General features: G+C 35.3%; 1 protein-coding gene across 6 annotated transcripts in view; it reads right to left on the minus strand.

Moving 5' to 3' along the window:
* ZDHHC21 (zinc finger DHHC-type palmitoyltransferase 21) overlaps window positions 1–26,063 on the minus strand; it is a 52,605-nt gene that overhangs the window by 15,256 nt on the left and 11,286 nt on the right. For 2 of the 6 annotated variants that reach the window (XM_023728615.1, XM_023728616.1), the window contains exons 4-8: window positions 25,382–25,547; window positions 22,605–25,015; window positions 21,081–21,179; window positions 13,847–13,958; window positions 10,653–10,791 (exon numbers count right to left, since the gene is read on the minus strand). In XM_023728615.1, coding sequence (XP_023584383.1) covers window positions 10,653–10,791; window positions 13,847–13,958; window positions 21,081–21,179; window positions 22,605–22,758 — 504 coding nt within the window. In that variant the 5' untranslated portion in view covers window positions 22,759–25,015; window positions 25,382–25,547. The remainder of the gene's footprint in view (window positions 1–10,652; window positions 10,792–13,846; window positions 13,959–21,080; window positions 21,180–22,604; window positions 25,016–25,381; window positions 25,548–26,063) is intronic. The other 4 variants (XM_023728613.1, XM_023728612.1, XM_023728611.1 and 1 more) reach the window with 4 other exon arrangements.

The raw sequence follows: 26,063 nt of genomic DNA on the forward strand, positions 1-26,063 counted from the left end.
TGTCCATACATGCATGGGTGATTTGGACCCCATTCTGTTCCCTGCATTTATTTGTTTATCCCTGTGCAGTGACACACATCTTAGTCAATATGGCTTTGTTGTAAGTCTTGATACCTGGTAGGGTAGGCCAAGTCATGCCATCTTGTTCAAGAATGTCTTGGTGATTCTAAATAATTTGTATTTCCATAAAATTTTTAAAATTAGGCTTTTAAGTTTCACCACACACTTATGCATACATGCACATATAACCTGACGAGATTCTCATAGGGCCTCCATTGAAGATGACACTTTATAGTATTGAGTCCTCCACTCCTTGAACTATTTAAAATTTCAAAATTTTACAAAACTGAGCAGTAGTGAGGACATCACCTATTGATGCAAGCTAAATGCAAATCAGCCAAAAAATCAGATTTGGCTACTTACAACGCAGCAAATAATTTACAGTTCCTGTCTTATCTCTTAATGACTTTAACATCCATATATATATGTTTATGTCTTCCAATACCAGGTCTGTGAATTTCTTGAATTCATTTCTTCCAATAATCTTGTCTTCTATCCCATTCTCAATCCAAATTCTATGTAGGCCCTCAATACTAACAAATTCTCAACCTCAACGGGACCTCCAAACCATTGACTCAACCACCAGTTCACTGTCCATCACTCTCCCCTCCTCCCTCCCTATACCTTCATTTGGCTTCCTACTTGTTTATATTCCATAAACCACTGTCATACTTTCTCCTTCAACATACTATTAACTCTTGCCCTCTCTCTTACCACAGTTCTCCTCTTGCTTCATGGCTGCTCGTTCTTAGTCACCTTTCTGGTTCCTCCTCATCTTTCTGCCCTCTAAAATTCAGAGTGTCCTAGGGCTTGGTCTTCAGACCGCTTCTTCTCTAGCAACACTTACTCCCAAAAAAATCTCATATCAGGTCCTATGACTTTAAATATTATCCTGAAGCTGAAAGTTCCCAATTTATGTATTTAGCTCAGACCACTCCAATGACCTCCAGACTCCAACATCTAACTGCCTAGTAAATATCTCTTCTTGGATGTCTAATAAACCCGTTGCCATCAAGTCAATTCCGACTCAAAGCAACCCTACAGGGCAGAGTAGAACTGTTCCATAGGGTTTTCAAGGAGTGGCTGGTGGCTTCAAACTCCCAACCTTTTGGTAAGCCCCTGAATGCTTAACCACTTAGCCACCAGGGATCCTGGATGTCTAATAGGCATTTCAAATGAAACACGTAAAACCAAAATCTTTAACTTCCCCCTAAAATCTACTCTTCGCCCAGGACTTCCCTTCTCAGTAAACGGTATCTCCATTCTTCCAGCTGGTAAGGCCATGCAATCTTGCACCCCTGACTTTCCACTTTCTATTTCATATTCCATAGCCAAATAATGACCAAATCCTGTTAGTTCTTCTAACTATAATGAGCCACTTCTCAACACTTCTACCACTACCATAATCATCTCATGCTTGGGTGATATTTCTACAGCATAGCAACTGGTCTTCCTGCTGCCATTCTTATCCCTCGGTTTATTCTTCATAGCAATCAGTTTTCTTTCTAAAATGTAAATGAGATAGTGTAACTGTTCAAAACCCTCTATAGCTTCCAAAATCCCAACCACTAAAAATCCTAACAAAACAGTCCCAACCACTAAAAATCACAACAAAATAGTACTTACCTCCAATCCCAACCCCTCACTGCTCTCAATTCGTCTCCTACTACTCTCACCCTAACTCACTCTATTCAACCCACAGTGGCCTCTTACTGTTCCTTGAGAATGTCAACCATGTTTCAACCTCAGGATCTTGGCAGTGGTTTTCCCCTCTGCCTAGAATGCTCTTCCTTCCAATATCAGAATGACTTGCTTGAGTTTCAGGTTTCTGCTCAATCGTCACTATCAGAAAGGCCTTCTCTGACAGTATCATCAATGATCACTCCTGCTGTATCGTTCCACATAATACTTATCTTGTACACCATATATTGTCAATGTTTCACAACTCAGGTAATAATGACATTCTCCTCTTACTATCTTCTAAAGCCTTCAAAAGCTTTACAGTTTTGCTTTTCACATTTAGGTAAATAATCCACCAGGAATTTATGTTTATTTGTTGCACCCAGTGAAAGACAGGGGTCGAGATTTAGCTTTACTATACAGATATCCAATTGTTCCAAGACGTTTTAATAAAAAAGCTTTCCTCAGTCATCGCAGATCAAGTGTCCATACATGCATGGGTGATTTGGACCCCATTCTGTTCCCTGCATTTATTTGTTTATCCCTGTGCAGTGACACACATCTTAGTCAATATGGCTGGCTGGTGGCACAGTGGTTAAGCGTTCGGCTGCTAACCAAAAGATCGGCAGTTCAAATCCACCAGCTGCTCCTTGGAAACCCTATGGGGCAGTTCTACTCTCTTACAGGGTCGCTATGAGTCAGAATCGACTGGACGGCAATGGGTTTGGTTTTTGGTATACTATATATTTATTTATAGCCTGTCTCCTGCAACTGGAATGTAAGCTCCTTAAGAGCAGGAACTTTTTCTGGTTCACTGATGCATCCTCAGATCCTGGAACAAAGATCCACACAGAGCAGGCACTCAGTAAATGTTTCTGAATGACTCAACGAATGTTTTTCATAATTTCTGAAAATAATTATCTTTTATAAAAATTACAATAGTTTTATATCAATCAGTATGAAGAAATTTCTGTCCAAAAAACTACTTTGTTATCTTCTTTCATATTTTTTACGAGACTGGAGACAGAATATGTGCGTTTGTGATCTTCCCCCTACTGCAGGGTTTCTCAACCTCAGCACTAATGACATTTTGGCTAGGATCATTTTTTTGGGGGGCGGGGGGAGGAAGACTTGTGCATTAGAGAATATTTAGCAGTGTCCCTTATCTCTATCCATGAGATACCAACACTATCCCAGTTGTGACAACCAAAAATATCTCTAGACATTACTAAATGTCCCAGTGGATGGCGGGGGGGGGGGGGGGGGAAGGGGGTGGACGGACAAAATCCTAAAATCCTCCTTCTCCCCATTGAGAAGTACTACACCCCTGGAAGGGATCTGGTTTTTCTATGTTTTTAAGGAACAGAAATAACTTAGATCACATCTGAAAAATCTAAGGGCTAAGTAACCAACCTCACATATTGAAGGCAGGTTCATGTGGCAATTACTCTCACATAAAATAAAATCCTCTTATATCTGTATGGTTATCAGCACTTTCGGGAATGGGCCTTAGCTGAAAAATGCTTAAGTTGTATCATTATATTCCAAAATACAAGCAAACAACTTACATGCTTATTCCATACATCCCTCCTCCATCCCTTGCCCCCAGGTAAAATGTACTTTTTCTGTCTTCTTATATCCTAATGAAAATTAACATCTTTAAAGGGAAAAATCACTATTCACATTTCTCTAACGGTTACCACTGAGTGTTCAGAATTATACATTAAATTTTGGCACAAATAAGTATAGAACTGTCTTAGGGAGCAAATGTTACTAGCACCTGACTGCCAGGTTCATGACTGAGGGTAAAATATTTCAGAAAAATTATTTTGTCTGCCTTCCCATGTTTTAGCAGTAAAAATTCTAGAAAAGGAGGGGCAATACAATAAGAAAACAAGATAAAATGCTTTCTTGATACATTTACCATTCAAGTGCAGTGCTACAGTGTTTGGTAAAAGAAGAGAGACAACAAAACTGCTGCCCAGGGTTTAACCATTCGAGCTCAAAATGATGGAAACAGTCTTACAGAGAAGTAAAAATACGCTAAATGCTATAACATTTGTAAGTAATTGACTATATAAGCAAATTTAGTGAGCTGTAGGTCAAGACTTGTTACAAGGTTTCTGTGTTCCATCTGTCACTAAAAGAATAGGGGATGTAATGACACAGAACTGACAATTAGAATAACAGGGTATTCTTAACCTAGTTTTCTCTATAAACTAATTATATACCTGACACTATTCATTTCAAGAAAAAATAAAAAAGGTTATCAAATGAAGATATTACCACTAGCATTTCAGAATACATGAACAAAAAAGCCAAATTACTTTCAGGCCACCATTAAAAATAATTTTCATTTCATACTAATCTTTTAATAGTCTTAATTTCTGACTATTCTTGGCTACTCTTGTCAAATATCCCAAAAGTCAAAAACATATTTCAGCCATATTCAGTGACCACAATAAACTACTGTAGGTATTAAGAAAACAAAAGCTATTAACTAAAGTCTAAAATATCTTTTTAAAATAGCAATAAATACCAGAAGTACTCAGGATACTTTAAGACCAATTATATGAAAAGATTAAAATAAAGTACACAATAGATTTACCAATATTCAAAGTACAACCCAGTCTTCTGCTATTTATATTCTTTGTTAGCCAAAGGGCTAGGTGAGTAATTCTGTGGTACAGTTATATCTGACATCAAATCTCTTAACAACGCTATTAGACACAAGCCAATTGGAATAATAATAATGTATCTTCCTAGCTGCAGAATTGGCTGGACTGCTAAACATTATTTATTTTCCTCTTCTGAATATTGGCAGCATATCCCTTTATTAAAATTCTCTTCTCTCCCTTTCCCCTTCTGTCAGCCCCCTCTTCTCATAGCCATAAATGTAGTTAGTATGTTAATTTTTACCCTTTATCCAAAAATAAGTATAAAAGAAATAATAAATTAGAAATCAAATGAATCTACTTCATCTAAAAACAATTTAAAAGACATAACTTTAGAACTAAAGAGGTATGCCACTGATGATTAGTTGCACAGTCTCTGACAACATTAATAGCCACAAATTAAAAAAAAAACTTATTTTTTCACAAATAGAAATAGTAAGCATTGCCAACAATATCTGATTCCCAGCAGACATGTATTTTTTTAATGTTTTTAACCTACTATAATGCCTTTATAAGATGTATTTTGACAGTCCTTACATTAGACAAACTAGTACTAAGGGTTGCCTCAATGAAAAATGAAAATAGCGAAGTATTATGAATTTACCAACCTGAGCTCTCTCTGTAGAGCAGATTTTATGATGCTTTAATACTTTTTAATCCCATGTATTTTTTTTGGAAAATAAACAATGTTATATAAGATTGCTAAAAAATTTCCTCGAGAAAAAAATGCAAAAAGTTGGAAAAACAGCATGGTAATACAAAAAGAACATGACTTAGGGACAGACAGAAATGCACAAAAACCACACCTCTGCCAAGTGCTTATGCTGTGATGGGAAAGTTATTGAATCGGTCTGATTCTCAGTTACCTTATCTGTACAATGAGAACTATTTATTATCTCAGGGCTATTTTAAATGATTAGGCAATTTCCGCAAATTAAGTGCTTACAAATCCAAAGTAATACTGAAAAAAATCATAAAATATATAACTCATGAAATATTCACAGACCAACATATAATAAGGTTAAGGAAGTATACTCTTTAAGTATAGTGATACCTATCTTCATATTACATTAAAAGGCTATAATTTTCCATTATTGATTTTGGCAAACAACCAGCTTCAATAAAATGAAATACATTATAATTTAATAATATACCAAATGGCCAGGTTTTTGCTCATAAACATTTAAAATCATTATGTGAAAAACAGTCAAATATGGACCTTGGTCAAAAGCCAAAATTCATTTCTTTAATATCCAGCTATTCTATTCATTAAAAATGCCAAATCATTCCCTACTCTACAGGTTTTGAAATTTTTACAATAATTTCCATTCCACTCACTACTTACAGCCAAGACATTCATTTTAAGTAAAATTCAGTATTATACTGGCATAATAAATGCAAATGACAGTCAAACTAACTTCATGTCTAGCATTTGAAAAACTTCTCCAAACATCTCAAGCTTCTAACTAAAAATAGTTAATTTATCCACATTCATTTAAATGAAAGCTACTATTCAAGTTTCTACCATTTTTCTAGAGGTGTATTTTCCTTCTTAATACCGAGAATTTTGGGGTGATTTTAGTTACCTAATTTCAAAAATGGTGATACTAATTCTTTTTAGGTTTGGGGGTCTTCTTTAGTGTAAGTCTTAGCATATAAATCAAAATTTACAACATAAAAAATAAATGCCAAATCTGGGGACTGCTTCACAATAAACTATAAATTCCTTACCTCCTTTACCTCTTATTCCTTCCTTCCCTTAATAGGGATATATTAAATATTTCCTCAAAACTTCACATAGTAAAAACATATAAATCTTTGAAAGTCTATGATAGATGGATAGTTAAAAAGTAATGGTTAGGAAGAAATCTAAAAACAATGAGTTGCTCTAAAAACAATGGGGCAAATGCAAAGCAATTAAAATAATCCAGCTAAGAAAGAGCTCCCCAGAAAACAAGATGGAAGAAGAGAGAAACGGAAGAAAAGTAGACTCCCCAAACTGTTCATTTCCTAGAATTTACTAATAGCCTAGGGAGCCCTGGTGGTGCAATGTTAAGTAAGCACTTGGCTGCTTATTAGGTTTGTGGTTCGAACCCACCAGCCACTCCACAGGAGAAAAGGACATGGCAATCTGTTCTCATAAAGACGACATCCTCAGAAACCCTATGGAGCAGTTCTACTCTGTCCTACAGGGTGGCTATGAGTTAAACAACAACAACATTAGAAGCCTGCTTGCTCTCAACTCTCTCTTTCCCATGTGCTTAACAGTAATATAGCAACCCCGTACTGGTTTAACCATAATGTACTCATTACTTACTGAATACAAGTTAAGTGCCATTACAAGGAAGTTCAAAGGGTAACCTCTTCGCATGAATACTTTCACATTAAAAAAGCAAAACACAACCTCTCACCCTTAAAAAAAATAAAACAAGCTATAGAACAAGCACTGAGCTTTGGAATTTAAAGATGGGCTAGAGAAGATACTATGCTGCCATCTAGCTACCTGAAAGGATATAAAGAAAAAAGATCATTTCGCAGACTCAAGCCTTCACTTCAGTTTGGCTGACAGAAGACTCTAGGGTCAAAGTCCATGACATACTTTAAGTGCATCAGTATTCCCAAAGGAAGGATGCAGAGTGCTCATTAATGCAATCTCCAAAGACAGTTAGGGACCTTTGAGAAACTTTATTCCATATTCCAAGTAATGGAAACAGTAACAAGGTGAATCAGGCTCTGGTCAGCTTTACACACATAATCAACAGCTGGATGTATTTTTTGTTTTTGTTTGTTTTAGAGAAAAATGAAAAGGACGCAGGCAAATACTCGTTAAAAAACCCCTGATGGTGTATGGGAGTGTTTGAAGTATAGTCCACTGTAAAACACTATTTTTTTAAAAGGCCAATGGTAATAATGGTGACTTTTGTGCTAAAATTATTGGTAATATTCATTTTTTCCTCCCTTTATAAAAATAACAACAAATGTTATCTTAAAAAGATCTGCTGTAGTTAAGTATGGTGTTCTGTCGGCCTTCAAAATATTTGATACATGGATGATATTTTACAACAAATTTCACCTTAAGACCAGTTATTCCAATAACTGCCTCAAGCGTTTTGTTGTTCGCTTGTCCAGCAATGACTTCCTCCTTCTCTCCATCTGGCTAATCTCTACCTGCCCTATAAAATTCATCTTGCGTCTCATTTCCTATAGCACAGCAGTTCTTAAACTTTACGACCACAGGAGCTTTGCAGTGCACAACTCCAAGGGATGCCATTTTTACCCAGACTATGACATGAATGGTACCTCCTGGAGTTGTAAAATTAGGTAGAACTGATTAGAATCACCTGACAAGATTTTTAAACAAAACATTACTGCCACTGACATCCTTGAGGGAATAGCTTATATGAGACCAAGTCTCTCACCAACAAAAAGCCAGATAAAATCCAATCACTGATAAGTAAACAGCTACTGGAAGACAATGGAAAGCAGACGGGACTTAAACGGGCAAGATCCTAGAGAGAACAGAAATGCATTAAGGTGAGCCCTATATTCTGCACTGCTTTTTACTTCAACGTACTTGCCATTCCATAAGCAGTGCTATATGAAGGCCAGGTAGAAGTGGAGGCTCAGAGCTTCCTGTAGGCTCAGAGGGCTGGGGAAGCAAAAACTGAAGGGCACAGCCCACACTAAACACCTGTTTTTCAGCTGAGACCCCTGAAAAGGGCTACGCCATAAGAGTAAGACACACTGAAACTAGTCCTTAACAAAGACTAAAACCCAACAAGCATAAACCCTTACAAATGTAAGTTCAATAAATGCCACCTTCAAATGAACTGCTTTAGTAAGATCAAAGTTCTCTTATTAGCCTTAGAAATATCTGCTATACAAACATCTGATTGGATCATGATGAGCTTTCTTTTACCGCCTGTCCAAAAAAAAGGTGAATCACCGCTGGAGAAAGAAAATATCAACCAGATCCTCAACAACTGGTCATATACAATGCCCAGTATAAAAACTTATCAGGCATGTCAGAGGACAGGATCAATGTATCTGAAAACGAAGAGAGAAAAAAAGAAAAAAAGATGACAATAGAAATAGACTCGTAAGGAGATCTCAATATTGAAGCTATCAGACAATAGCTTTGATTAAAATGTTCAAGAAAATAGATGACAAAATGGAGAACTGCACCGGAGATGTGAGCTATTAAAATTCTAAAAGTGAGAAATAACTGAATTAAGAACTTAGTAGAAGGGTTTAACAGTAGATTAAACAGAGTAGAAAAGATGATTAATAATCCAGAAGATATATTAGTAAAAAATATCCAGTCTGAAGCACAGAGGGAAGAAAAAAAGGAAAACACAGAAAAAGGAGAGTGAAAGTTATACGCCTCAAACAGGAAAAATACAAAGAAAACAATACCAAGGCATGTCATTAGGGGTTTGAACCGCTTCATTCTGGTTTGACCCCCTGCTGAGAATTTGCCCTTCCACCCCATATATACTGAATCAAATCTACATTTGATACATAAGAATCACCTGGGGATATGGTTAAAATGTACATGTATACGTAAGAACTACCTGAAATGATAAAAACCACAATAAAAAGAATAATATCTCTTAAAAACTGAAAGAAAACCACCACCAACCTATAATTCTATGATAAGCAAATACACTCTTCAAAAATGAAGGGGAAATAAAGACACCTTCAGGTAAACCAAAATTGGGAGAATTTGTTCCAGTAAACGTACTAAAAGGCAGAAAATAATAATCCCAGACAGAAAAGCATCAATACATGGATACTTCAAAATGAATACTGACTACATATAACATATGTATTATAACACATAACGTTCATAAGCAACAATAAAGTCTTGTTGTCATGTGTTTTAGTTCTGTATCTATATGAAACTCCACAATACCAAAAATGATGATAGTAGGGGGCAATAAATACAGTTAAAATGTTCTAAGGTCACTGCATTAGCTAGTAAACAGAAAAAGTACTAATTTATATTAGACTCCAAAAAATCAAGGAAGATGTTTTCATCTCTGAGGAAACCACTGAAAGAATAGTAAAAGAAGAAAAGCCATCAGAAGAGATAAATTAAAAATTTTGTTTTTAAACTGACATCCCGAAATGGGCAAAAAAAAAGGAGAAAAATAGAAACAAAGAAAGAACAGATGGGTCAAATATAAACAGTAAGATGGTAAAATTAATACTATTTACACAATTAAGAGCTTGGCTGCTAAATGCAAGGTTAGGAGTTCGAACCTACTCAGCAGCTCTGCAGGAGAAAGATCTAGAGATCTGCTTCCATAAAGATTACAGCCAAGAAAATTCTATAGGGCGGTTCTACTCTGTCACATGGGGTCACTATGAGTCGAAATCGACTTGACATCACCAAACACCAAAAACCACCACCAAATTCGTTATTTTTGTAACAGAAAAGATTTATACAGTAAAAAATGGTATAAATGGGAAAGAAAAGCCTTTTTGCCATCAGGGGTTCTATTCTTCCCTCTCTTTCCCTCTCTACCTTGCTCCCTCACATGGACTCTTACGTTCACCTGCTTGCTCTCACTCTCTCCCCCTCTTTACCCTCTCCTCTCAATCTCTGTACATAACACACACATATACACACACAGTATTTTTAGAAAACACAATCTAAGATCAAATACAGTGGAATGAATACTAGCAAAAAAAAAAAAAAACCATGGAATATTGAATTCTAATTCCAGCTCTACTGGTATTAGAGCCAGCTGAATAATCATTTCCTAGCTTTATGCCTTCAATAATCTCCATTAGTCTGTATCCTCATCTAGAAAAATGGGGGGGGGGCCAGCGGGGACAGTACCCACCTCATATTGTTGTTATGAGCATTAAAATACCAATGGATTCGAGGCCCACAGCACAGTGATAGACACATAGCTCACAGCTAAGGACTCAAACATTCTAGTTGCTGCTATCTTCATCATCGCTACTGTCATCATATCTTGGGCAAGTCTTATTAACATTTACTGCAATGCTACAAAATAGGAAAAGCACTGCCTCAAATGGTATATGTAAGGATAACCTTTTAAAGCACCCTAAACAATGATCCTACCATTACTATTAAAAGTCAAGAGGAAAAAGCCTTTCTCGTTGTTGTTTTTGTTTGCAATATTCTGCTCTTAAAGGAACTACATATGTTAGTAACTGTACGCTACAGCTGCTCTAACATCAGTGGATATAAACATTTCTTACCAAGTTACGTTTTTTTAGTGGAAGAAAGTAATAATAGTGGCAGAAAGAAAACATCAGTGCGTAGCAAGTAAGAAGTTCTGTGTAGAAACACAACTGCAGAAAAAGCCAATGATTGTCTTCACCAACACAATTGTTAATCCTGAAGGGAAAAAATGAAAAAGACAATATTTTAAACATCAATAAGGTGTTAATTTTAGGATTAGCAGGACTATGAAACTAAAAATAAACACACTCAACTTAACTTCGGTTCAACTTCACAGAGATATGCTAAAGCCTCTCAAACCGAAAACCAATAATACATAGAAAAGTCCATGTGTATGATCCCACTTCAACTCACAGCAACCCAGTGAGGCAGGAAGAGCAGAAGGTAGTCTTGTTTTATTGGCATGAAAACAGGATGGAGTTAAACAAGCTGCAAGAGGATGAACCATTAGAAAAGATAGCAGCCAAGAAAACAAGAACCTTCTTACGTATATTACTCTTCCATTACAGCGCTACCAGGGATGGATTACCCAATAAGTACGGTACGCACAGGCTACTTGTGCTTACTTACTAATCTACAGTGCACTAGGTAACACAACTTAGACTTGCCTCTCCAACATAACTGTTAAACATTCACAACTTTTCTTACTCTTAAAATCTATCCTTGGTTGGGTGCTAAGAATAAAAAAATAAATTTAAAACAACTTACAAATACTTAAAAGCTACACATCCGTCAATGTAATAGTGAACTCTAACAGAGATGTAAATGTTACAATCCCCAAATTTTCAAAGCTAATTAAAGTTCAGTATTTTATTGTTCAAAATTTAATTATTTAACTCAAAATTTTCAAAGTATTTTAAAATTCTAGCAGAAAACTCTAGCTCAAAACTATAAATTATCTTGCACAAATTATTTAATTTCAAAATAGTTGTCACTGTTGAAAAAAAAAAAAAAGATATAATAGGTTCGGTTCCTAAATTAAATTGTTCTTTTGAGGTGGACTGTTAAACTATTTTTTCAAATCAAATACAGAACTGAAAACCTCCAAAAGGCATTTCTTGGGAGTCAAGAGCTCATGCTTAGTAAACAAGAAAATACACACTGTGTTTTGCTATTTTTAAGCAGTGCTATCAGAGAAGTGTGCTTATGTGCCCAGTCAAAAAATGCTTGGTAAACAGCTGTTGTTTGAAAAATGACTTCTTGTCCCATTCTTCCTGTCTCCAAAGTCTGAGAAATAACTGCTATGATCACAGTATTCTTAATCAGAGCTTAAAGCAGCACTAAGGTACTCAATCAATAAGTAAGAGTTCTTTTTGCAGCATTTAAACTACTTAGAGTGATCAGAGTCAGAAATATTTAAGAAACCCTGAGGCAATCTGAGAATTGACCCTGAATCTAAAACTGCTAGGCAACTGAGATAATGCAATTTTTTAAAACATCAAGATTCTCCTTGCTTCCAATTCATACTGTACATTTATTTCCTTCACCCTCCGAATATCTCAGCGCTGTTCTACTACAGAATTCAATATGCAGGAAGATTGCTTAATTTATTTAAGTCCCTACTCTACTCTCCTTTTCTATCCTCCAAACTTTTCTATTTCCCATCTCCCTCCCACCGATAGTCTGAGAACCCGACTAAAACTATGGAAACAAGGACTAGAAACAAAGAAGTCAGCCCCATCTTAGAATTTAGGTTAAACAGCACTTTATTTTGTAACCAAGTCAGTCTTTGTTCCTTAAAAACACATAAGTACTATCACTAGTCTCTATATAGTACAAAACATTTCCTAGTTGACGATTTATTTATTCATCTTAAAAATAAATGATTGCATTCTTTTAAAAAGATGCATCAATTTCCAACCTTATCGTGAACATTTATTATATTTTTAGTTAGTCGGAAATATTATGCTAAAAAGGATGAAACTGAGTTTCTCGGTGTGATCACCACTTATCTGATTACATATTTCACTTGCTTTTTTTAATCTATAACTATTATGATTGTAAACAGATCACTGAGGTTTAGAAAAATCACTTGGGAGTTAACGAAGGCACATTTTTTTTAATACCTACTACCTGTTATACACTTTACTCTCTTGTTGACAAAATTAGGCATTTTTTTACAAGTTTATACAGTAATAAAGTGCTTTTATCTAAAATAGTCTTATTTTTTTCTAATCTCAGGAAATCACCTTCTATATAAATTATCAATTTATAGTAAAAAACTAAATTTCCACTAAAACTAATTAGGTATGCTATAAAAATAAGTTATCAAAAATAAAGGAAACTCTAAATTGATTATAATTATTAGGGAAAGCTAAACTCTACCCTTGAGCCAATTTTAGATAAATGCAGTTATAAATTTAGTTATATGTAGTTAACTTCGCATATATGCATGCATGTATGTATAAAACAAATATTTATGTATAGAGATATATTTATAAAGTGCTACACTATACAAACTTAAATATTTATACAGAGATCCATCCAATGCTTGGAAAACAGAATTAAATAAATATCTTATTCACAGATTTTTGTGACAGCTTTGAAATGAGATACAATGCAGAATTCTCACTGCACTTGTTTTAAAAATTCTGTTTCTCAACTGAACATTTTGTTTAAATATTACAAAAGCCCCCTATTAACAAAAGATATTGGCAGAACAGCAGAATCAGCCATCTACCACTCACACACATCCAACATGGATGTAGTGTTAATGCCTATATCCAATGTTTGATACTGAAAGAGGCTTAATTAGGGAGGAAGGGGGTATCAGGGAATCTGAAAATACCAAACTAAACAAATGTAAAGGGGGATACAAACAATAAGATATATTGAGTTTATTACAAGTAGAAATAATTACAGCTACTACTTAAGTGTTTTTATTTTCTATGTGCCAGATACTGTATTAACTGCTCTATACACACTGTCTCATTTAACACAACCACCATAATTATTCTGCAATATTTGCGTGCATGTTAATTCTTACTGTTCTCTGCTCAAATTTCTCCTTCTTAGGAAAGACAGGACCTCTGGAAAAATGACTTTGAGAGAAGTTGATAGAACTATACAATCATGTAAAGGTATTCCTTATTAAAAATTTTTTAAATTGTGTTATTTTAATATAATTTTTTTTTTTTTTAAACCTGATAAGAACTTTTATTTTTTCCTACTCTTTCTTACTTTTGCTAAGAGTGAATTAGTCTTCTCTTACCACGGACAGTGATGATCCATTCTCCTGACACAGTGTCCGCAGCGGCTGCAGTGATGGGAACGCTTTGGTCTCATCAGATTACACTTGTTACAGAGTTCCCAGAACTCCCTTTCTATAGAAGGAAATTAAAATCCATTTAATGAAAGCAGATGACTAGAAGTTGAAATAAAACTATAAAATGTTTACAAGGTTTCATAGGAAGTCTTCAAAATATATCTGAGAGATATTACTTCTTCTACATCTCCAATGTAAATGCATTCGTTGTAAACATTGCTGTTCCATTCCATGCGTGTATTATTTTGTATTTTCTAATTTTAAACACTATAAAATAAGATACCATTGTTATTATAGTCAAAGTAAGGGAAAGAAAACCATGTGTTTGGGTTTTGGACATATTTCTAAATAAAACATAAGTAAAATTCAATGATAAAACCCTAAAGTACAACTAAAATATTACATTAAAGAGAATTTTATTTAAATGAATTAATTTCTGGAAATAACATTATGTAAGCACACTAAAGAAGAAATGATGCTGAGCCCTGGTTGTAGCAGATTAATAAATCTAAACAACATTATAAACTCACTGAAAAATATATGGTATTTCTCCCCTTCTTTCTCTAAATCAGAGCCCTGGTGGCACGGTGGTTAAGAGCTCTGGCTGATAACCAAAAGGTCAGCAGTTCGAATCTACCAGCTGCTCTTTAGAAACCCAATGGGACAGTTCTACCCTGTCCTATAGGGTCGCTATGAGTCAGAATCAACTCCATGGCAATGGGTTTGGTTTTGGTTTTTGGTTTCTCTAAATCATTTTTTTTTTTTTTTTTTTTTTATTTATTATCAGTGGATTTGTTTGGATTGTGTATGGGAGCTGGAGAAGGATGTCAGATGAGTTTAGGAGGTATCAATACTTTCGGTAGTGAAGGTTAGAAGACAACCGCTATTTAATGGAAGAAAGGAGTTCTTTACAAAACTCTGCCCTATGGCCAAGTAACAGTTTCCTCCAGCCTAAAGTGAAAAGAGCACACAATAACACTCTGTGCTAGAAACACTAAGTTTTCAGAAATAAAGAGAAAAAGCACTTGTTTTCATTATAAACTGCTGTAAGCAGACACATAAAAACTATATAGGAGAGTCATCTACCAAGACAAGACAACTGCTTTATTATGAAGAATGTATGTTTTTCATATTTGTTGAAATGGGATAGTACTTGTACAAAATCCTTATACCTTCCATCAGTTATATTTAAACTACCACATAACCTCATTAAAAAGAAACACACAGGAGGCGCTCACTGAATGCTTACTGAAGTATGAAAAGTTTACAACTAAGAAATGAACTATTCTAAATATAAGTAAAAGAAGATACTAGTAGGTAGTCTTCAACTGTCTAAAGATATTTTTCTTATTTGAATTCCACTTTTTTAGTTTATTGGACAGAAGTGACATCAATATGCTGCAATTTTATACAGCAAAGTGTTAGAAAAAACATTTCGCTATAGATGTCTGTAACAGCCCTGGCTGTAGTGGTTAAGTGCTCAGCCACTAACTGAAAGGTCAGTGGTTTGAACCCAGCAGCTGCTCCGCAGGAGAAAGATGTGGCAGTCTGCTTCCGTAAAGGTTACTGCCTTGGAAACCCTATGGGGCAGCTGTACTACGACTCAGCAATAGATACAGACGTCTCTAAAGAAATCAATAAAATGTGAATAAAACCTATGTCAAAATAATTGTTCCAATAATATAAAAGTTGAGAAATTATCTTTTACATTTAAAGTCTCATTTTTAAATAAAATCCTCCTTGATTTCTTACTAACAGTTCTTCTTTTAATGAAAACAATATCATGTGAAAGAACAACAATATTAAAGCTTAATTTAGAGATAGTTAAACTGTGAGATGGAAACTCATTTAATATGTAATATAACGTGATGTAACAAGCATGTCAGTTTTTTCCCACTTAGCTGGATGCTCCCAAACATCCCAATGTTAGGCTAAAACTTTGAATTCATATATTGCAAAGAATACAGACATGAAGTAGATTCTTCATACTACTAACACAATTACCCAGTTTTCATTGAAAAGACAACATACAAACTTTACGTTCTTAAACTAGTCCCTGAAAACAAAAATATGATGTATTCATTACTCGCAATTTCAAAGAAAGCAACACATAATATTCTAGAGAATGAATTCTTCCTTTCATACCTAAAAGGCTGTAGTCTCAGAAGAGAGTATTTGGTTACCGTCAGAGAACGCCTACAATTCTGTAGTTTAGACCAGAAGTTAGCAAACTAAGGTACAGTCTGTGGGCAAATTCAGCCCATCACTTGTTTTTGTACAAATTGTGAACTAAGAAGAGTTTTTATTATTTTAAATTATTGAAAAAAAATTTTTTAAAATAATTCGTGACATGTAAAAATCGTATGAAATTCAAATTTCAGTGTCCATAAATAAAGTTGTATTTGAACACAGCTACACCCATTCATTTACATATCATTTATGACGGCTTTTGTACTACAATGGCAGAGCTGAGTAGTTGCAACAGAGACTGTATGGCCCAAAAGCTGAAAATATATACCATCTGGCCCTTTACAGAAAAGAAAAAGTTTGCCAATCTCTGGTCTAGACAACAAATGTGTTTAAACAAAGAGCTTGAACCATTCCTTTGGCTAAATTTAAGGCATCCAAAATAAGAAACATCTATGTGAATTCACATTTTCACACAGACACACACACACACACACACACACACACAAACAATGTATTCTGGAAACAAAGAAGACATCGTTACTGTAAAAATCTAGAAATTCAATTTAAGTATCGTCTATAAAATGTAAATTTAGATTTTAAGGTTCCCGGGACATAAATGATTTTTTCGTAGCAATTAAAAAAAAAAATACCACCAATCTTAATCTATCCTACATATCTATACACCATCTCTTAGTCTTTTCCTTTTCCCTCTTCAGGGTTGAAAAAGAGACTCTAACTGATAATTTGCGGTAATCATAGCAAACTTAATACATTATAGAAACCAAAAAAACAAACCCGTTGCCATCAAGTCGACTCCAACTCATAGCGACCCGATAGAGTCGGGCCCCACAGCATTTCCAAGAAGCACCTGATGGATCTGAACTGCAGACCTTTTGGTTAGCAACTGTGGTGCTTAACTACTATACCACCAGGGTTTCATTACACAGATAAATTTTTTTTAGGGAAAGAAAAATCAAAACATAAAACAAAGAAAAAAAAAACAAACCCCATAAAAGATTGAAGATATTTAATGTGACAAAATAGCATTATATTGTTTAACCTGGATCCTTATGAATGCCTTAAACGCCTGAATGATTAAAAAGGTTTCTTTTGTTCTGTTTTCTTTATCCTTCAGAAAGGAAGGTGTCACCTTCTACTGAGTCTTTTAAAAGACTCTCATATTAAGAGATCGTCTTTCAATTATTCTATCTTAAATCACAAAGTAATATTTTGGGGAGAAAAATATAACTTGAAACTATCAAAATCAGTACAAGGTTTGGGTCCTAATAGAGGTCCCCTGACAGAATCAGTTGCCAGTGTAGGAAATCACTGTCAACAAGTATCTTACATATCACCTTTAAAAAGTAATAGAAAAGGAAGGGAAAAAGCAAAAATATGAGTGAATACCGGACGCTGATCTTTATTATATGCAATTATATGCACACTTACAACCTGGGGCAAAATTGTGAGGGACAGCATCAGACAAATTCAAAACATGCTATATTTAAAACAACCTAAGTGGAATTAAGACGTTTGCTCTGTAATACTGTGTCAAAAGTGGCTCTAACCCCGTTGCCGTCAAGTCAATCCCAACTCATAGTGACCCTGTAGGACAGAGTCGAACTGCCCCATAAGGTTTCTGAGGAGCGGCTGGTGGATTTTAACTGCCAAACTTTTGGTTAGCAGCCATAGCTCTTAACCACTGCACCACCAGGGCTCCTAAAGTGCCTCTAGTAATGTAAAACACTCAAACATGCAAGTTAAGAGTTTAATGATAAAAATGTTCTAAAATCGGTGGTGGTGATGGTCGAACAATTCTGTGACTATACTAAAAAGCCACTGAATTGTACACTTTAAATGGGTAAATTATATATGGTATATGAATTATGATCCTGGTGGCACAGTGCTTATAGAAATTATATATGGTATATGAATTATGATCCTGGTGGCACAGTGCTTATAGAAATCATATATGGTATATGAATTATGATCCTGGTGGCACAGTGCTTATAGCAATAGACTGTTAACAGAAAGGTCACTAGTTCAAACCTAACAGCCGCTCCACAGGAGAAAGATGTGGCAGTCTGTTTCCATAAAGATTTACAGCCTTGGAAACCCTACGGGGCAGTTCTACTCTGTCCTACAGAGCAGCCATGAGTCAGAATCGACTCAACAGCAGTAGGTTTTTGGGTTTTATATGAATTATACACAAAAAAGCTGTTTGTTTGTTTTTTAAAGATCTTGAATAAAATCATTTCATAGAATGTCAAAGTGGTAAAGGTAATATTTTTAAATTAAAGTATTATTTTGTTTTTGTTATTTCAAACATGCATGTGTAACTACAGAATAATTTGAATAATATGAATAGATATTCAACAATTTCATTTGACCATCTCATCTATATGCCCAGAAGTTTATATAATCAAGTTCTAGGGATCGTATCATTGGGAAAATGGGGCATTCGCTTATACTCAAATTGCCTCATATTTGGGCATATACGTATACTGGGTCTCAATATACAAGTTATTGTGTCTAAGAAAACAGAAAGGTATGTAAAATTATTTCAGAATAATTAAATAAAAATGGTTAAAATCATAAACATTTCCTTTTTTGAAGAACTCGATGATATGAAACTGCTCAACCTTCAATACTGCTGAACAAACCACTATTTTACAGCCTCAACTCTTTCGTCAGGCTATATTATTTTTCACAGTTAAAGTTTTATTTTTTTTTACTAAGTTAAAATCATATTTACAAATGAATCAAGTAACCATAACCAAAAAGCATGTGATGATTTCAGTTTTCCCCAGAATCAAAGCACAGGTGAATGAAGAGTTAAAATTATTCATCTCTGTGTAGATTCACGATAGAAAGATGATGGAGACAAGGATCTGGATCTCACCCCAGCTCTGTTGCAACCAGCTGTGTGATCTAGAAAGGACAATCTATGCTCCTGACTATGATTACCCAGACTATCCATCTCATACAATTACCATGAGGATCATATGATATGAGGTCCCAAAAGACTTTGGAAACATTAAGATATGATAAAACAATGCATTTTTTTCAGTTGGGCAAGAAGAAAGTTTTCTGGATTCAGTATAGGAAAACAGGGCAAACGCCAACAGTAACAAGATATAATGCAGACATCCAAATAGTCAGCAAGATGCCACGGTGTTTTCAATCCCTAGAGTCCATAAGCTAAAGGTAACACAGTGGTTAGATGAAGACTCAGAACCATAAATAAAATTTATCTTCACAATCTTTTTAAAATTTTGAATTAGTTGCCAACATTTTTTTTTTAAATCACGAAATGTTCCATAAAAATTGGGATTCTCTGTTATCTCTTAAAAAACTGTAAGATCTAATAGTATCGGGCACACACGACAACTTCACTGCAGCTGTGCGGGAGTCATTTCCTTTAGATAAAGTATGAGACTTTCGATACGAAATAGTTCCTACCTGGCCCTGCTCCTGACTTGTAGTGTCTGGCACATACAGGCAGTTGAGTTTTTGACCCCTGTGAACTAAAGAGTTCATTTAAAATGAGTTCTAAATGAGCAAAAGCCTGCTTCATTTTCTGGGGCCACTGAGTTTTCGACTTGAAGTAGGTAATACATGTACGCGATAGTGTAGAGAGCCTTTGGTTAAGCCAGTTGTGAAGAGAAGAGATTCTGAGAAACCTCCACAGCTACATAAACATGAGTGTCATGTCATTCCCATTTAACCTCTAAACTTGCAAGGCCCAGTAAGCCCCTTAAATGATGGGTCTCAAAAAACAACAAACAGGAACTCAGGAGTCTCTATAAGTGACTTTCCCCTTCAAACTGATTTTGTGAAGAACTAGTGCATCAGTTCCCAAACTTTACTGCACACTGAAATCACCTGGGATCTTTAAAATAAATGATACCTGGCTCCCATGCCCTCCCCCTGCCCCCACTCTGAATTAATAAATATGGAGTGTCACCAGGGCATTGGGAAGTTTTAAATGCTCCGCAGGTGATCCTAATGTGCAGCAAGTTTGGGAACCACTATAAAAAGTATTCTGGCTCTGTAATGCACGTCAAAGACACATAAATTTCTTACAACAAAAAAAGTGCAGAGAGTTCTCACAGCTTATATAGCAAATGAAGGAACCCCGGTACTGCAGTGGTTGAAGTGCTTGACTGCTAACTGAAAGGTCACTGGTTCCAAACCACCAGCCACTCTGAGGGAGAAAGATGTGGCAGTCTGCTTCTGTAGAGATTTACAGCCTTGGAAACCCTACGGGGTCCCTATGAGTCAGAACGGCCTCGACGGCAGTGGGTTTGGTTTTTGGATTTTTTGTACTATATCTGGCATACAATAAAACAAAAAAATACATTTTCAATTCATTTTTGTGGGTGGAATGATTATTATGCACTAGGATGATCAAATATTCCCTTCAACTGGAATGAGAATAAAAGAGGCTTTCAAAATTTTCACTGAATTGTTAGAATCTGGAGAAATACAGGCAATAGTATCCATAATACTACAAACATTTACCAAGTAATGTATTTATAATATCATACGATAAATGACATCAAGAAAATTTATTTATTAAATTAAAATATAATTTCTCAGGTAATTATGTAACCATTAAACAAATACATACCCAGCATCTACTAAGTAATAGAGACTGTTTTGATCACTAGGGATACAGCACTGAACAAATGAAGAAAGCAAAAGAAAATATCTACACCCTCACAGAGTTAACTAGAGAGCTATAGAGTGGAAGGAGGGGGACAAACAAACAAGTAAACTGAAAAGGAAACCAGGGAGTGAGGGGATGGAAGAGTCAGGTGGGAGTTTTAATTTTAAACAGAGAAGTCTGGAAAGGGAATATCTGAGCAAAGGCTTGAAAGTAGCGTTAGATAACATGTATGTAGCTAAGACATATTAAAGTCAATGAAATACATTAAAAAGATACTTCTGGCATCAATAAAAGTCTCAAATCTGAAGAATACCATACCTCCATGTGGGATCTTAGGGTTCTCAGGAAGTCTTCCTGGATCGGTTATTGAGGCCCTCAATAAGGCAACCAAACAAAATATGGAAATGCCATAGAATACTTTAAAAGAAAGAAACAAATCAGTTACCATTCAAAACATTTTATCAACAAGCATATTTAAAGTTTAAAATGAGTATTTTAATTAGTACCATCAGAATTAATAATTTTGAAAGATGAAAAAAATTTAATGACTAGTCCATTTCACTCACAAATAATGCCAAGAAAACTATCTTTAATGTACTTATTTTTGCAGGATAGTAACTGATAACCTTGCTATAAATCAGAGTCTTTATTAACAGAAATTCCTTACTAGTAATGACATAAATGAATGGGTTCCCTACTAATTACTATATGTGCTATATTTGAATGGATCAAAACACCATTTTTTAAAAAAAGTCAATTATTAAACTTTTTCATTAACTCTAACTGGCTATCTTCAACATTACTCTGAATAAGTGAAGTTCAACTGCCCCTTCTGATGGATCTTAAGATACATAATTTGAAAATAAAGAATACAGAAACTTTTAAATTTTAAAATGAAAAACCAGAAAAACTGACAGCGAGGGAATAGATTCAGTCACCACAATTCTACATGTGAAATTAGTAAGAACACAGGCCATTTTGTTACAAAAGAAAAGGCACATGGAACAGAAACACAGTTGGCCCGCTGGCTCCAGGACTGCCCACATGGTGCTGGTTAGTTTCCTCATCTGTACAATACAGAGATTTCTCACAGCTCTTATGAGGTCAAAATGAGGCCATGTACACGGAAACTGTAAGTGCCATGGACATGTGAAGTATATCATTCTGATCAGATTCTTCTAATCATTAGAAAGTCACTGCCAGAAAAGAGTTATCCAGAAGTTCAAACTGTTATAACATTATAATTAACAATTTTAGTATCATGAAATTCTCATTTCCCAGTAATGTACACCATCTCCATTCTTAAAACTCCGTATTTGCAAGTACAAAACAGAAACATCAAAAATATACACCAAAACCCGCAGCATCGAGTTGATTCTGACTCATAGCAACCATATGAGTCAGAGTAGAACTGCCCCATAGCGTTTCCAAAGCTGTAATCTTTATGGAAGCAGACTGCCACATCATTCTCCCGCAAGTGGCTGGTGGGTTCAGACCACCATTTCAGTTAGCAGTAGAGTGCTTTAACCACTGCGTCACCAGGGTTCCAAAATACACACACCACTGCTGTGCCAGTTTTTTGTTTGTTTTTTTTTAAACAAAATGACCTTTATATATTTTGCAGAGTTAGAGAATATGGAGATAGATCACATTTATCTAACCCTGCAAAATATATAAAGATCATTCTTTTTTAAAACTTCCATAATATAGTAAATAATTTAATATTAATAACACAGTGGTATTAAAACAAAGCTAATCATAGTGGCACTATACTCCAAAAACATTCACAGTGAGAAAAATTTTTAATTATACAAGGAAATAAATAAAGAGCTAGAAACTTACTTATTATTAATATGCCTGGAATATGTCCTTCTTCATAGTGAGGAAAGAGGACAATTTTGGGAATTATAACAACATTGTATAACCAGACAAAGACAATCAAACCCATGCAGCACCAACCATGTGGGTCAACAACAAAGTGAATCCGGAGACCCATTCTGCAGCCTTATTTATCTGCCTGCCAACCCACAAGGAAAGATGGGCCTAAGGAGAAGGAAAAAAACAAAATTATTTATATAGAAAAAAACTATTTGACTAAAACAAAACTACATTTATGGTACCTATAAAATGGCTTATTTAGTTTTCTTTGTGTGTTGGGTTCTTTTTATGATAATATAAATGACTCTGGCAAACAAAGAGAAGTCTCCTGATACTCAAATTTCACCATCAGCTTCAAATAATTTAATTTCCATTTTTCATTGTGAACTGCTATCAATAATGGAAATTGGCATTATATACTGAAGGTAAACACAAGTCTATCCTATAATCCAGCAATTCCATGTGTAAATCCAAGAGAAATGACTACATATACTACCAAAAGATATGTACAAAAATTTTTAATAGCTTTAATCATGAGACTAACTGATGGCCTATAAGTCAAAATAGTGGTTATCTTTTGGTGGAGGGTTATATATTAACAAGAAATAGACATCAGGGAACCTTTGAGGGACTAGAAATGTTCCGTCTATAGATAGAAATATTCTATACCTGAGTGCTTTATGGGTATTATTTATAAAAATAAATGGTAAGTTGCCGTCAAGTCAATTCTGACTCAGGGTGTCAATTCTGACTCAGCAACCCTATAAGACAGAAGAAAACTGCCCCACAGGGTTTCCAAGGAGCAGCTGGTGGGTTCAAACTGCCGACCTTTTTGGTTAGCAGCCAAGCTCTTAACCACTCAAATGTAAAAGTTCACTCAGCTGTACACTTAAGACTTGGGCTCCTTAATGTACATGTTATGCCACAATAAAAAGCTTAAAAATCATTCTGAAAAACTGTAATAAAAAGTGAAAAGTAATTACAAATTGCCAAAAATATTTAAATTCATGGAATGAAGCCCAAGTCATCTTATTACTATCAATTCAGGAAGACTCCTGTTTAAATGGGATCTTTTTTTTTTTTTCAGTAGAGAGTTAACAAACTGCAACAGACCTCCAAAGGAGAAACTTAAAGTTAAGATGCTTCTGTCAATATGGTACCAAAAACATGACTTCAGTATATCTATACTTTAGTAGACACAACTTCTGAAGTTTAAACAATAAATTACTGTATGAGATCTAGGGGCTACCTTTCACATAAAATATAATGTAATACATACAATAATAAACTAGCACAATTGTTCTCAAACTGTGAACAAACCAGAATCAAATAGGAAGCTTTTTAAAAAATATATATTACCAGGCCCCATTCCAGATTCACTGAATCACAATTCTTTATGGAATAAAGCTCAGAATCAATAATTTTCAAAAAAATTTCTCTACAGATGTTTTTGAAACAGCCAACTGGTATCTAGTCACCACTGATCCAAGAAACTTCACTAAGACCTCAATGTCACAGCAATGAGCTGAAGTCACTTAGTTCAACAAATATTCATTAAGGCTCCCTTATGTTGCCAGTCTTTGGAAACCCTGACGGCACAGTGGTTAAGAGCTATGGTTGCTAACCTAAAGGTTGGCAGTTCAAATTCACTAGGCGTTCCTTGGAAATTCTATGGGGCAGTTCTATTCTGTCCTACAGGGTCGCTATGAGTCGGAATCGACTCTACGGCAACGGGATGTACCAGTCAGAGCCCCGGTGGAGCAGCAGTTAAGAGCTCAGCTACTAATCAAAAGGTAGGCATGTTCGAATCCACCAGCCACTCCTTGGAAACCCTATCATGCAGTTCTACTCTGTCCCATAGGGTCTCTACAAGTTGGAATCAACTTGACGGCAACAGGTTTACATACCGGTTACGTAGATACACTGATGAATAAGAAACGGTATTTGCTTACAGGAGCTAACAGTCTAATGGGGAAAAGAGTCATAAAAAGAGTTTAGTACAATGTGGTTAATACGAGACGTGCATAGGATGTTACTGGGGCACAGAAGATGGAGATTCACTAAATTGGGGTTCAAGCAAGACTTCCTGTAGGACGTCAACTCTGGCTTCAGTGTAAAAAGATAAGTAAAAGTTATCCAGGAAAAGAAAAGTAACAAAGATACCACAAACAGAAGGAAAAGCAAGAGGTACACAACAGTAAAGAACGTGGGAGGTATTATAAGCTGCCTACAGTAAAGCATAGGAGTCCCAGGGTAGTGCAGAGAATTAAACACTCAGCTACTAACCAAAAGGTTGGTGGTTCAAATTCACCCACAGGTGCCTCGGAGAAAAGGCCTGGCGATCTACTTCCAAAAGGTCACAGCCATTAAAAACCCTATGGAGTGCAGTTCTACTTTGAAACACATGGGGTCACCATGAGTTAAGGTTAACTCAACAGTAACTTTTTTTTTTTTTTAAATAGTAAAGCATAGTTTTCAGTGGTGAGAGTGGTAAGAAATAAGGGGCTACATTATGAAGGGCTTAAACGTGCCATGTCAGAATGCTAAGACTTCATTAATAGGCATTGGAAAGCTATTGGAACATACATGAGATTTGTATTTTAAATAAATTACTGAAGCTCTAATATGGAGGATAAAATTAAAGGCATAGATCAGTTAGGAAGCTCAGAGAAGACAAAAGGCAAAATTAGTTTTGGAGAAGGGACCAACTCAAGAAACTGAATCAAATCATCCAGCCTTACTGATTGATTGGCTATTAGGGGTTACAGATGAGAGAGTCAAGGTTGACCCCTAGGTTTTCGGTTTATATCCCAGACCACTTCATTCTAAGAATAGTGTATCATCGGTTGAAGAAACTCAGGGTACTTTCCCTTAGAGGTCTTGCCAATGTTCTTCAACGCTATAAATCTATCAGAACAAAGAAAAAAAGATTAGGGAATATTTCATTTTAAAAGACTACCCTCCCCCATCCTATCTTCCATAACCAAAAAAAGAAAAAGAAAAAAACAAATCCACTGCCATCAAGTCGATTCCGACTCATAGCAACCTTACAGGACAGAGCAGAACTGCCCCACAGCGTTTCCAAGGAGTGGCTGGTGGATTTGAACTGCTGACCTTTTGGTTAGCAGCCAAGCTCTTAACCACTGTGCCACCAGGGCTCTCCAATAACTAAATAGGACAGAGCAATTTTATTACTTACTTCTAAATGTATTAACACTAGAAACAGAAAAGCACGAACGCCAGCAAAACAAAATTATCAAATACTCATTCATATTTCTGAACTCTATTTGTGTTTTCCTCTGCCAGAAAATAACAAATTTTCCTAATCACCAGAAGAAATCCCTCATAACAGAAAGTATCAGAAAGTGAAAAAATAGAATATTTAAAAATGTGGCAATTTTTCCTGGATATAAATACAGGTAG

The sequence above is a fragment of the Trichechus manatus genome, unplaced genomic scaffold (genome assembly GCF_000243295.1).
Source record: "Trichechus manatus latirostris isolate Lorelei unplaced genomic scaffold, TriManLat1.0 scaffold00025, whole genome shotgun sequence".
Classification (NCBI taxonomy): Eukaryota; Metazoa; Chordata; class Mammalia; order Sirenia; family Trichechidae; genus Trichechus; species Trichechus manatus.